The 14744-nt window shown below is 30.8% G+C and overlaps 1 protein-coding gene across 2 annotated transcripts; it reads right to left on the bottom strand.

Moving 5' to 3' along the window:
* Nucleotides 1–3896: 3896 nt before the first annotated feature.
* On the bottom strand, nucleotides 3897–7517 carry LOC105782416 (B3 domain-containing transcription factor VRN1). Of its 2 annotated transcripts, none has more exons than XM_012607141.2 (5): nucleotides 7176–7517; nucleotides 4963–5407; nucleotides 4832–4891; nucleotides 4538–4737; nucleotides 3897–4450 (listed from the first exon to the last, which is right to left on the bottom strand). In XM_012607141.2, the coding sequence occupies exons 1-5, from the start codon at nucleotides 7233–7235 to the stop codon at nucleotides 4178–4180; spliced, it is 1038 nt and encodes a 345-aa protein (XP_012462595.1). In that variant the 5' UTR covers nucleotides 7236–7517; the 3' UTR covers nucleotides 3897–4177. The 2 variants fall into 2 exon arrangements, with proteins under 2 accessions (XP_012462595.1, XP_012462594.1); XM_012607140.2 differs by having other exon boundaries at nucleotides 4832–4909; nucleotides 7176–7516.
* Nucleotides 7518–14744: the final 7227 nt, after the last annotated feature.

Here is a 14744-nt window from a genome sequence, read left to right on the forward strand (position 1 = left end):
AATTAGTCAAGTGGCTCACTATCAATAGCAGTTCTAGCATAGTCCTCTTCTACAAAATCTCTTTCTAATATCTACACGTTTGAGAAGGAAAAGATAATAAAGTAAGTTCAAACGAACTTAGTGAGTTCCATACAAAAAGAAATCCAAGAACAATATACAGGGATACCAACACTTATAAAAGGTATCAAACTTTTGGGTGAAACCGTGAGATTCTAACACGATACACCAAATGGCATACACATTACTTAGACGGACCCATTTCGCCAACATAAACACAACATGTGGGTGGTTACTATCCACCAACTTAAGCATGACTTTCCATAATCGTGTACGTTTACAAATGACCCATCCTTATGCTAGCCATAGACCTAGAACTTCAGAATCATATCAATCAGCCATATTCATATACATATACCACCCTGACTCCTCATATTATTTCTGTTAAGCTAAATACGTGTTCTCATGATCTATTAGTTCAATTTGCAATGTAGCTGCCCTACCGAAGGCATCATAAACAAATCTCCTTCTTATATATTACGTATTACATATTACATATCACCTATAATCGGTACTGAGCTCGTGCAACAAGGAGAGTATTTACATCAAAACTAACCATACTCACGGAGAACAACGCTAGTTGATACACATGTATATCCAGACACCACACCCTAATTTACCAGGAATACTTACTTTACATAATTTATATTACTTGGGAAGTTTATATTACAAAAGGAGTAAGAAGGAACTCACCAGAAACTCCAAAACATGAATCTACTCTACAGTCCTTTGCCTTTATTGATTGGACCTTCGCTAGCTTCTTGGGCTACATGAGAAACAAATATAAATATCATATCATTAAACTACTGAAATTTAACATGCATGCATGAATCGATAGCATGCAACCCAGAATCAGAAATTTTCCCTCCTAACAACCAGTTCTAAAAACCCATGCATATGCAGTTGCAAATACGAAAATTCCTTCGATAATAACATAAGGGTTTACCAGAAATTACCAGTAAGCTGGTACTAACAATGGTGTCGACTAATTACTAAGAATCTTCTTCATTTAAAGATTTCTACCCTAAGGTCTTTCAAAAACTTAAAGGATAGTTCAGGGAAGAAGAAGATGTAAAAGTAATACTTACAGACAATCGATATCCTTATATACCCAGGCAAAATAGACAAGGTTTAGTGGAAGGATCAGAAAATCTCACTATCGCCCTTGATTCCCGTGAATAAACTTACTTAATATTTTTAAAGTCTAATCATTAAAATACCCTAGTTCAGTTCTAACTAGGTCTCACTAAGCTTTAACATTACTTACTAAGCCATTGTATTCACGTTAAAACACGAAAATGAAACTATCAAGTTGAGAACTAATGAGTTCGCCTAAAACATCTGGGGTTGACAGATTGCTTAATAGAAGAGTCCGCCAAATCCTGGAGTCTGCCAAATGACGAATCCACAAAATACGCCACCTAGTCAAAAACGAATATTTCACTAACTTGCTCATTTTCTACCCTTAGCGCAAACGACCTAAACGCCAAACAATAACTCGATATAGTCTTCGTTGAGCGGGCTGTTATAGTATGCACGTTTCTTTTGAACTCTCACTATATGAATGTTTCTTTTTTAACTTGTTGTATGCCAGTTCAATTGGCATCTGACGTATCACATCTGTTGTTATTGTGTTCAGAAGAATGTGTGAATTATTTTGGAGGTTCAGGAGGGTTGGGTTCTAGAAAAGTGTGCTTTATATATATATATATATATATATATTATTTTGAGTTGACTTTGTATGTCCAAATTTCTTTCTTTAATATTTAATTTTGTAATTAAATTTAGGGTAAACTATACCCATAGTCACTCTAAAATAGAGGCTATCCTATTTTGGTCACTCTAAATTTTTTTTTTATCAATTTAGTCACTCTAAATAAAATAATTGTGCAAGGGCTAGGTTCTGGAATTGTGTGCTCTATATTCTTGATTTTGAGTTGACTTTGTATGTCCAAATTTCTTTCTTTAATATTTAATTTTGTCGTCCTATTTTGATCACTCTAATTTTTTCTCAATTTAGTCACTCTAAATAAGATAATTGTGTAAATTAATCACGCAATTAAAAGAAACTAGAAATTTTAAAGGAAGTGACTAATTCTCACAATTATCTTATTTAGAGTGACTAAATTGAGAAAAAAAATTGGAGTAATCAAAATAGGACAAACCATATTTTAGAATTACTATAGGTGTAATTTACCCTTAAATTTATGTCATGCTTTAATGATTTATCAAGAGAGTTTTTATCGGGAGGAAAGCCAACTTCAACTTGATTAGGAATGGCAACTTCTACTCCAGCATGTAAAGGAAATGCCACTTCAATTTCAACCTGCACAGGGGGACGATGAGGTATATAAACCCAAATCAAAATATGTGAAATTTTCTAGTTATCGAGCTATTCTGATTCTTTTTTATGCAACAAGTGGATTGTCATTTCTAACCAAGCCGAGGAGAGGAGGACAATGCGTCCGGAGTCAGATGAACGTGGTCAAGGTAGCATACATGTTGATTTATGATTTTTATGTGCGTATATTGTTATTTTATCTCAGGGGTTCGACGCCATAGCTTTGGTATTTATTCCATCCTTTGTCGTTGTAGTGTTTTTATTATTTTTTGAATTTTCTCGTAAGAGACTATTCTTTGTATTTTTAATTTTTTTGGATAAGATATCCTAATTTTATGTCATTATAGGTTTGCTTGTTTGATCTTCAATTTTGATTATTTATTAGTATTGAGGGAATCTTTGGATGATATGTTGATATCATAGTTGTTGATGCACTTGCATAACTTAGAGTCTCGTAATTACTATCGAGAATATCTTTGAACTCTACTAACTACTCCTTTGCCACATCGCTATTTTGTTTTTTGGTTGAAAGAAACATAGGCCAAGCCTAGATACAAGAAAAATATGCTAATTACTAATTGACTCCTAAAGAATACTCGAACGAGTATCATCTTCTAATAAGGTCTTGATTTCATGCGGTGGCCCCTCAAGAACCACAAAATGCTCAATATTACTACTAGTCATCTTGGCTAAATGATCCGCCACTTTATTATTTGTTTTTCGAATACTTCTGAATTTTACTTTCCAATCTTTGAGACACAAGTCATGAATCAGTTGGATTTCAACAACACTGCTCACCGACGCAAGACCCATTGAAGAATTTCAATAAGTAAAATATTATCACTCTCCAATTCCACTTGCCTAAACCTTTTATTCCAAGCTAATTTCAAACCTTCGAAAACAGCTTTGGCTTCAATCTGGAAAATATCTGTGATACTTGCTAACATCTTGAAACCAAACAACCAGTCACCACTTGGTCCTCAAGCCACTCCGCCAATTGCTGCTCTTTTGATAATGTCCAAACATTGTTTCAACAATTTCATCGTTGTTGTTGAGACCCATGGCACAATATTTGCAGCCTATCTGGTAAATCTCAAAAATCTATACTTCAGAGAGGATATCCACTTAATGTTTCCAACCAATTTCTTTTTCAAAATACTCTTTTTCATACTCTCTAAAGTAGCATCATTCTTAAGCCATAAATTAATCCGTCATCTTTTCGATTGAGGCTACCATATATTAAATTTCGGACAATATAAGCAATGCTAACTTAGGCAAGGGTTAATCAATGACCGCTACAACTATTATGAGAAACTGATCTACATCCATGAAAGATAGGATATATGATCTCTATTGCAATCTGAAAGCAGTGCCACAAATTTCCAGCAGTAAACTCAAAAAGAAGTTAAAGCACTATATAAGTCTGCAGCATGAAAGCAACATGAGGAATTCAATCCAAGTAGTAAATGAAAAGGAAAAACCAAACCAATCAAGCAGATCATAAAATCAAACCATTTTTCTGAATCTGGTTCGACGTCAACTACATGGAGAAGTCTATTTACAAATCTAGTCAAGCCAGAAAATTTTTGCATCCATTATCTTAAGCAGCTAAACATCCCAAAAAAGCTTATGGACATGAAAATGGCACACAGAAGCTAATTCCTTATGGAACCAGATCGGTTACACCGTCACCTGAGAAGAAAGAGTCACTTGACAGAGTTGACATTTCTGAAATTTCCAGCACTCTATAATCTATGCAGGTTTAACTCAGCTGGTGTTTTATTGAGACCGATGCATTAGTCCACCACTTTCCATTACACGAAATACAGTAACTTTGAGCACAAATTCCCTCGATCTGAGCAGCTCAAAAACACAAACATCCCCTTCTCCCAAATTATTCTCCAATGTAAATTCATACCATCCCTGACTGAATTTAGCCTTGCCTCCTTTATAAAGACATCTTACAGACCACTGTCTCCCATCAGGAAGCTGAAGTTTAATGGATCCAGAAACCCCACTTAGATGCTTCTCAGCAAAGCACGACGGTAAGTACTGCAAGAGAAAATAGAAATGCAAGATGAGGCAAACAATAGGGTGAAACTGAAGGACATGTAAAGCACATCATATTCAATGCCTCACCATAATACATCCCCTGTACAGATAAGATGGTCGCAAGACGACCCTGCAGAAAGGGTTAGTTGGCTCAAATGCTTTGGCTGCATTGATTGCTCTCTCTCTTTCTTCAGCTGTCACGGTTCTCTTTCGGGCTGAAGCACTTTCATAACATCTAAAGCGCATATCAACATCATCTTCACGTCCAGCAGATGAATCCTGCACGTCTACATTTCATTTGACAACTGATCAGAAATTCCGATTCCTTACAAACTGCAAGAAAAGAGAATAGAAAAGAATATTTGGTTTAAGAGGATTTACTAGGATCAAACTTCCGCTTTCTCCCACGCTTTTTTGGTTCTGGTTTCATTGCACCTGAACCTGAAGTATGCAATTTGACTTCATTAGCAGAATTTTTTTAAGTTCGATCGCATAAAAATGAAAAGCCATACCTCGAATAGGTTGATTATTCACACCCTTTGAAGTTTGAAGATTGGCATCACCACCCCAGTTTATGCAGTTGTTAAGTTTAGACCCACCAAACAAATTCTGAAGTGCTGGAGAGATGCATTCATCATCTTCAAGTTGTTCAAATGGATATTGTTTTCCGTGATTGTATTGAGTACCAACGAGGGCATTAGTCTGATAGTTTATTTCCGAGTTGTACAAATTAAATATACTAACACTGAAAGCAGAATTTCCTTCGTATCTAAAAACCAATACGTAGCCAACACGAATATAGTAACGCTCTAGAAACTCCTGCCAACCTTCCTGAAACCAAACCTTGTTGTCAACTTTCTTTATTCCTACACGCCAAACATGACCGTCAGGAACAGTGAGAGCGGCAGCAACAGAAAGTTCATCCCTGAATTTCTTAACGAAGTTATCAGGGATCCTCTGCAGACACCCCAAATCAAGTTAGGCTTATTTATCCGATGAAGAATAAAATCGGGATTCAGATGGTTTTAGAGAATAATTTACAGATTAACTTTCATAACATTGTGAGATTAAACCTCATGCTGGATGAAGAAAACTACTAACCCATCCTTGTACCTAAAGTAATGCTAGCATCAAAATGAGAAGTTTAAATCATTTCAACGAAAAAGAATATACATCATCACACATATGCATGTTAAGTATAATCAAAATCAAAAACCAAATCCATACATACTTTTTCAAATGAACAAACATTCATAAAAGGAAAAAAAGTTAAAATCTAGATTAAGATGTAGACGAACACAACTTTCTTCTCTTGCTCATAAAATACCTTACGAGATAGCTATGTCATTTGATGCCAATTTAGTGAAACTCACTAGCAGTGTAACTCAGAGAGATGCCAAACAAACTGATGACAGTCAATAGATTCCTTATCTAAGTATACACCAGGAATGAAGATTGAAAAAAATAACACAGCTTGAGTTATCTTGCAATTTTCAAATTAGGACAGATTTTCTTTTCTAAAATTTGTTTCTTTATCTGAAAGTTATCAGTAATAAAGCCATGTCGTACGAGATTCTTCCTAGAATATGAACTATTCTATATAGATCCTGTTGCACTTCCAATTTTCTAGTTCAGATAGATTTCAATAGTATTTCGAACATAATCTTTTATCCGGAAAAACAAGCAAAGAGGGAATTGGCCTCAGGAGCTCTACTCACTGCAACAAAATCCAGGAAATAAATTCGTTTTACTGTTATATAAACTTGCCATGTCTTCTCCACTCCCCCTTTATACTAAATAATGCATACAGGAACAAAAAAGCAAATGCATATAAAGTACCAACATTAAAACCCAGCAGATCAGTTCAAGTGTAAAAATTGATAAGCCTTCATTCATATGCAGGCGAGATCATGGGAGGTAAACTGAAAAGATATACAGAAAATTAATGAAGATTACGTAGTTCGACTTTTTCTTCATTTACAACCCAACTAAATCCATAAGGACGAATTATCACACTGTTTTAAATGAGTGGAAATTAGGGGAAAATGAATTCAGCAACAAGCATCACACTTCATTTCATAACAATTTTCTAAAGACAGATTATTTCCTGCAAAACTGAACCTGGAAAAATAGATTTCTTCAAGTACTATACTAACACACTCATATATATCATGCATCTATAGTTGATCTCAAAAGCATCTCCACAGCTTCAATACTATAACACCTGCCTGATAAAAAGGACTTTAAGAGAAAATTGAGATCTTGGGTTTCTTCTACTTTATTATATTTTTACCTAGTTCGTCCAGTAGGAAAACAAACTTCAAATATTAGTTAACCAAAATCATATCACACCAGCTATCAAAAAACTTGAACTAATTTCTTCACTTTTTCTTAGTCTTTCTATAATTCCACCAACCAAACACTCTCCACCATGTCTTAACATTCTAATCTCATCTCCATGTCTACAAAACACACTTCAAAGTTCAAACCACTAGAAACACACAAACCAAGTATACACTTCACTAATTTTTCCGAGGCTAAACTTTGTCCCACAGAGAAACTTCTTCCTGAAATACTAAATCACCAAAAAAAAACAAAAACTTTTCTGCCTAATTTTGGTCAATAATAATACATAAGTAACCAGAACAAGAAAACAGAGATTGAAGGACAATAAGAAGAATAAAGCAGGAGAAAGAGAGAAAGATATGGGTTTTTAGTATTTTACCAGTTTCTTTTCTTGGAGGGTGGTAGAGAGAATAAGCTTATGAAAAAAAGGGCGTGGCATTTTGGATAAAAGGTCAGATCATATAATGATGTTGAGTTTCAGCTTGAGTGAGACTTGGGTTTTCTTTTTTGCAATTTCAAAGTTTATGTACATACATACATATATATATGAATATAATTCGAAGTGATTAGACAGAGGAAACAAACAACTTGAAAAAGAAAAAACACTCAACACAGAGAAGAAGAAAAAAAGAGCTTTCAGATCTGGGTCTCCCCTTTCATCTTCTGCTTCCCCACTGCTTTTTTTCTTTTTTCTTTTTTGTTCTAGTCAAATACTGCTTTTAAAGCTTTAAATTTTTTTAAAAAAAAACCCCTCAAGTTCACCTAAAAGTTAACCCAGTTTTCATCACATTTTGTCTAACTCACTCACCGAGTTCTAAACTCGCCTGCTTAAAACTCAGGCACCTTCTGTGTGTCCAACCAATTCCCTCTTTGTATTTTAGTAGTAAAAGTTTATTTCTTTTTTCTATTTTCGCTAACTCACCTACCGTTAGAAAGCCAGACACTTTCTTAATCATGCAGTAGTTTAGTGTCTTTTTTTTTAGTTTAATCATGCAGTAATTTATAAGAAAATTTTCATCTTTAAATTTTAATATATTTTAATTATATCTCAAATTATAATGTTATATAAATTTGATATTTTCATTATTGAAATTATTAATTTAATAGTTAAATTACATGTAAATTTTATTTGACATAATTTAAAGTTTTAAAGAAAAATAAAATGTTGTGGAGTTGCTTTTAAAATTAAAAACTAAAAATAAAATAAATCAGGAAAAAAACAAGAGGAGAGCAAATGATAATTTTGTAAAAGCTTGAAAATTTCAAAATCAATATTTTTACAACATTTATTTTTATAATATTAATTTTATTTAAATTTTCTATTTAAAATTAAGTTATGTAAGATGTAATGTGTTAAATTAACAATTTTAATAACTGTTAATTTTATTTAGAGTTTAACGACTAATTTAAAATGAGGGTCATAATTTAGGATGTTTGGTGTAATTAACTTTAAAAACCATATTTTACAAAGTAAATTGTTTTGTTTTTATATAACATCAATAAAACTCACGATATCATTTATAATATTTAGACATTTAATTTTACCATTTCAACCAAAACTTCTCTAGATTTAATATATGTCTCTAGTCCAAACTTGAATCCAATTTAATTTTATCTTTAAAATCAACAATTTGAGTTTACCCAACCTAAACTCGAAATAATTGAAATCCAAAATAACTCGAACGCAGAATGATCCGAACAAACAATTTAAAATGAATTGAATCTGAAATCATCTAACTCAAAAGATAAAATTAATAAATCTAAATGATCCAAACCCGAAAAATCAACCCACTTACCAAATTGGTAGGTTCAGTATTTAACAAAATTTTAAGGATATATTTTAAAAATAAAATTTACTTTTAAACCTACAACACCTTTTAAATTTAGAAAATCATCACTCAATATATAAGAATCCAACTAAAATAGTGAACTAAAATATTTTATATAATTATTTTCAATTTCTAGCATATAATACATATAAAATTAAATAAGGATTAGACAGCTTACCTTAACCTAATAAATCAATAATACTAATTTTAGCACCTTGCGACTTCAATGATATCCTAAGTTTGTACTCTAATTAGAAAACATATTTCTTTTTTTTTTCTAGTAATAAAATGTTTATCATATAACCAACTACAGGTAATGTTTTTAGGAGAATAGATCTTTTTTGAAGAGAATATGTAAAACGACGTCTAGCTGGACAAGATTTCTGTTGACATGTCGGGAAAGCATGCCCAGCTGAAAGCGTTTTCTAAACATTCCAAAGAAAATGCGTTTAGCTAGACGCGTTTTCCCTGACATGTCAGTAGAAAGCTTGCCCAACTGGAAAAGCTTTCCTGCCAACTGTGTAGAAAGCGTGCACAGCTGAACGTGTTTTCGAACACTCGTTTCAAAAACGATTTATTTACCTAAATTTTCAAAAGACCAATCTATTTGGCCAATTAACTTTTCTTTTCAACATATATAGTTAATTTAACCCAAATCTTTAGTTAAATTTCAGTTTCGAATTTAATCCCTAAAGAATCTTATTTTGTATCCTTATGTGTAAAAAATGTATATACATATTAACAAAACAAATTCAATAAAATTAAAAAAAAAGAGAGTGAAAAATCCATTCATTATCCAAAATTTTACCAATATTAGAAGGAAAAAAACATTATGATATAAATTTAAAACACTAGCTGAGAAAAAAAAAAAAGTAGAACAAATAAGAAAAAGTGCTAAAAGGAAGAAACAAAACGGCAAGAATAGTGAGTTTGGTTGAACTCGGTAGGGTGACTGAGTTGAGTCGGGAGCACTGAGTCAAAATGTCGATTCAGTGGTGACCCCATCAAATCTGTCAGCAAGAAGATCCTTTTATTTATTCCATTCGTCAAAGACAAGGTTTTGGTGGACACGTGTCAAACCAGGGTGGAAAGGGACCACACCCAGAATCACATGCACAGGGCAATTTTTAATAAATAAATTTTATAAATCAACCTCATACTCTGTCAGAATTTAATCCCTCCGTTTTCATTTTTAATTTTTATACTTTTCGAATCTTATGTGAAATTATTTTTGTTAATATTATCAAATAACTTGGCATAGTTTTTTTAAATATACGGTGATGTTACAGTCACCTAATTTTGGGATAGCTGACAAAACAATCACCTAAGTTTCAATTTTTAAAAAGTTACAAAACAGTCACTAACGTTATAAAAAAGTGACAAAATAGTCACTGATTAACAGTTTCCGTTAGGGTGTTAACGGGACCGTTGATGTGGCAAGTTAACTTGCCACGTTGGTGAAGCGACTGATGGGTCTTGGTTTGGGGCGGGTTTAGGGAAAAAATTGAAGGGTTATGGGGTTTAGGTAAAAAATTAGAAACAGATTCTGATTAAGGGGATTTGGGGAAAAAGAAAAGAAAATCGATTTGGGGAAATTTCTATTGTGATTTAGGTTGGTTTTGGTTTGAAACTGATTCGGGAATCAATTAAAAAGGTTGGTTTAGGGTTAGAAATCGATTCAATAATCAATTAATAGAGCATAAGGGTTTAAGATATGATTGGTATTTTTGTTTGGGGAGAAAAGAAGACGAAACCAGAAACCATTCAGTGTTTTTGATTCTCAAATCATAAAAAAATTTTGGTTTAATGACAAAATTGGCCACTAACATTTACATGCTTTGTCAAAATGGTCCTAATTGTATTTTTAAACCTTTTTTTGGCTATCAACCTTTTTTTTTTCAAACTGCTTTTTCAAACAGATTTGATGAAAGTACCGTTAAAAAAATTAACGGGGATGATGTGAAATATTTTTAATTAGATATAATTTATTACTTAGTAACCCAATAAAATAATTACATGTGACAAATAATAAAATAAATAAATCATACATGAAATTAAGCAAATAACTCTTAATTTAAAGAAAATAAATGTAATTATCTAAAAAATTCGAATGAAACCTCATACTATGAGCTATTTTCTTTAGATAATTACGTTTATTTTTTAAAATTAAGAGTTATTTTAACTTCATGAATTATTTATTTATTTATCATTTTCCACATGTAAATATTTTATTGGGTTATCTAAGTAATAAATTATATCTCATTAAAAATATTCCACATATGAAATTCTATATCATCCTGTTAACTTTTTAATCGTACTTTCATCAAATATGTTAAAAAGCAATTTGAAAAAATAAATAAAGGTTGATGGCAAAAAAAAGGCTCAAAATACAATTAGTGTCATTTTGACAAAACATGTAAACGTTAGTGACCAAATTTGTCATTAAGCCTTTTTTTATATATTTTCTATTGGCATAAAAAAGAGAGGTAATAAGCAATCAATTTGCATCAATAAATGTATATATTGGTAAAATTATTTGAAGGAATCAATGATAAAATGTAATTTGGTAAAGGCTTTAATAATATGGCAAAGAAAAGGAAAGACTTGCTTTTATTCATTCATCTATTGTGTGTATAAAAGAGTAATGATTTATTTATAGTATAAATGTTGCATATAGATTTGTTCATCTATTCAAAACATTAATGCACATAAAAGTGGGAATATATTTCTAAACTTCACAATCACTTTATTATTTAATATCATGATAAAAAAACTTCACAATCAAATTTTAAAATTATCAATCAATTTCATTTATTTAATTTTAAAAAATACTAATCAAGGACACATGATAATTACTTATAAAATTTAAAAATTCACTATCAATATACTAAATAATTATAAAAACATTTAAATATCTATGTATGTTTGTTAGGGTTTTGTCCTCGAATTTTACATTTTGAGAATTAAATATATTTAATAAAATAGTGGGTAAGTTTTTATTTATGAGATGTTAGATGTATAATAATAGGTAATTTAATTAAGAATTTGCTTTTAGCAAAAATACATAAATAAGATAATTAGAAAAGTAAAAAGTAATGAAAAGGTTAATTGTAACTTAGATACAATTTTATTAAAGAAGAAAAGGAGAAGAAATTGATATGATTTTATTTAAATGAAAATAAATTAGCAACTTATAAATATATATTTTATTTGAGTTGGTGCGATTGAGTTAAATGATACCAAACTCAATCAAGAATATTATATTAATAATAATAATAATTTTATTTAATAATTTAATAATATTATCTTATACTCTATTTTTTCATTTTGATGAAATTATTTTACTAAGGATTCATACGAGAGAACGGTTAAATCAATTTTTATTAACTAACAAATGTTGTGTGTAGTGGTAAAATATATTACACTCTTAAAAAAATTCGAGTTTAAATTTTGGAGATGATATTATTAAGAAGGACAATCTCGAATATTAAAAAAAAATTTTAAAAATTTCTAAAAAAAAAAATCAATCTCCATTTAAGGAGACTCCAATGGGCCATTTTTTTCATAACCAAGTGAGTGGGTTCCCGTTGGTAGACCAAAAAACAAACAACAACACAACTAAACGAAGCAAGCGAATTTTAATTAGTAAAAAGGACCCAAAACAGGGCTACTTAAGGCATTCTACATTGAGAGAGAATAGGAAACTATTAGCCCATTTTTGTTATAACTTATACAACCAAATGCATGGTAAAAGTACCATGGACGTCATTATATTAGGAGTCAGATTATATTTTACCCCTCTACTAAAAATAGGCATATTAGTCCTTATACATTAGATCAAAGAGCAAATTGATCATTCTGTTAAAAATTTCATCCATTTTTGCTATTAAAAATTGGTCCCTGTACATCAACATGAGATACACATGGCATGTCACATGTCACATGTTATTGTATTGTTATTCCGTCAACCATGCCAATTTTTAACTATACAAATGGATGGAATTTTTAACAGAAAGGACCGATTTGCTCTTTAATCTAATGTACAGGGACTAGCTTACCCATTTTTTGAGTAGAGGGGGCAAAATGCTATCCGACTCTTAGTACAAGAGCCTCTATAATACTTTTACCCCAAATGTATTCATCTTTTGTTCTCCCTTTACTTTAATTTAATTGATTGAATGATTGAAAGATATGGATGGACAATCAGATTGATTCTTGCTGAATTAAAAACTTGTTTTACTAAAAGTTCATATAGATGGACAATCTCATTGATTCTTGGTAACTAAAGAGATTTGAAGGAAAAATGTTTATCTTTCTCTATTATTTACAATAATACATATATAAAGTGGTATAAGTTCAATAAGGAAATAATAAAATCTAATCCCTAATTACTAGTATTTACAGACTGTTAACACTCCTCCTCAAGTTGGAGTATATATATATCAATCATGTCGAACTTGTTACATAGATATTCGACCTGATTCCCGTCAAGTTCTCCTGTCTTCACATAACCCCTGGAGATTGACTTATCCAAAATTTTCTCCTAAATAAAGTGACAATCAACCTTGATGTGTTTGGTTCTTTTATGATAAACTGAATTTGAGACAATATGAAGAGTTGCTTGATTATTGCACAACAGCTTTGCTGGTGATGAATGCTCCAACCCAATTTCAGTTATTGCATCCACATGATTTCACATGTGGATTGTGCCATAGACCTATATCCCAATTCTGCATTAAATCAAGATACTAAATCCTTTTTCTTACTCCTCTATGATATTAAGTTTCCATCAATAAAAACACAGTACCCAGTAGTAGTGTAACGACTCGAAAATCAGTGATGTCAAAAAATACGATTTCAAAATCTCATTTCTGTAAGCTGGGTCCGTAAGTACTAAATTAAATATTTACGGAGTTGGTATAAAAGAATATTAAAGTTTGGTCATTCAATTTTGTTTATTAATTGCTTAATTAAGGCACAAAAACTAAATTGTAAAAATTTATCGCAATAAGTTTTTAATTGGTCAAAAGCTTAGAGACTTAAATTGCAAATAGCCAAAGGGTTAAAATGGTTAATAAAACATTATAAAACCAATGACAGTGGATTATGAAGTCATGTTACACTTTATTTAAATAAATATTACATTAGGTTAATTAAATTTAATTAAGCTAAATTCGAAAGTCAATGGTGTCGTGAAATGCAATTTTGGGATCTCGTTTCGTAAACCGAGTTTGTAAATATTAAATAATAGTATTTTCAAGGTTAATATAGAAATATATTGAATTTTGGTATAGTAATTTTGCAGAATTGATAGTTAATCATGGTACAAGAACTAAGTTGTAAAAATCCAATTGCTATATATTTTAAATAGCCAAAGGACCTAATGAACAATTAGACCATTATTATATAGTTAAATGGTGGTGGATGATAATTGGGATCCACGAACCTTGTTAATGTTAATTAATTATAGTTAATTAAGTTAAATAAGATTCGTTAATTATTAAACAATGTATATAAGACAAAAATAAAGTAAACTTATCATCTTTTATTCATTTTCTTCTCCATGGCCGAATGTTGAAGGAAGAAAACCACCTTTTTCAAGTTTTCAATCCGTCCTCAATTGGTATGCGTATTTAGTTCTCTTTTTTTTTTTTGTAATTTTTATGTTTTTGATGCTGTGTGAGTTTGATTTAGCTAGCCCATATATCAATTTAGAAAACTTTTAAAGTTTCTAAAAGTTTCATTGAGAATTCTTGAATAAATTAGTATTAAATTGTTAAATTTTAAGCTTAGAATTGAAAAAGACTAGTTTGTAAAGTAAAAAATGTTAATTTTGAACATAAGGACTAAAGTGTATAAGTTTCAAAATTAGTGTGAAATCTATGTAATTATAGTATTTTAGGGACTAAATTGAATAAAATATAAAATTTTAGGGCATTCAAAAAGTGAAATTGAATTGATCCATGTTTATAATATGATATTATAAATTGTTTGGAATTAATAAATTTAATTGAATTGTCGTTTAGATCGGGAATTGAACCAAAATATGGATAATTGGGAAAAAGTTAGAATTATCGATTAGTCCTTGCAATTCAACTTCTTTGCTGCTTTGACCAGGT

The sequence above is a fragment of the Gossypium raimondii genome, chromosome 13 (assembly GCF_025698545.1).
Source record: "Gossypium raimondii isolate GPD5lz chromosome 13, ASM2569854v1, whole genome shotgun sequence".
In the NCBI taxonomy this organism is placed as follows: Eukaryota; Viridiplantae; Streptophyta; class Magnoliopsida; order Malvales; family Malvaceae; genus Gossypium; species Gossypium raimondii.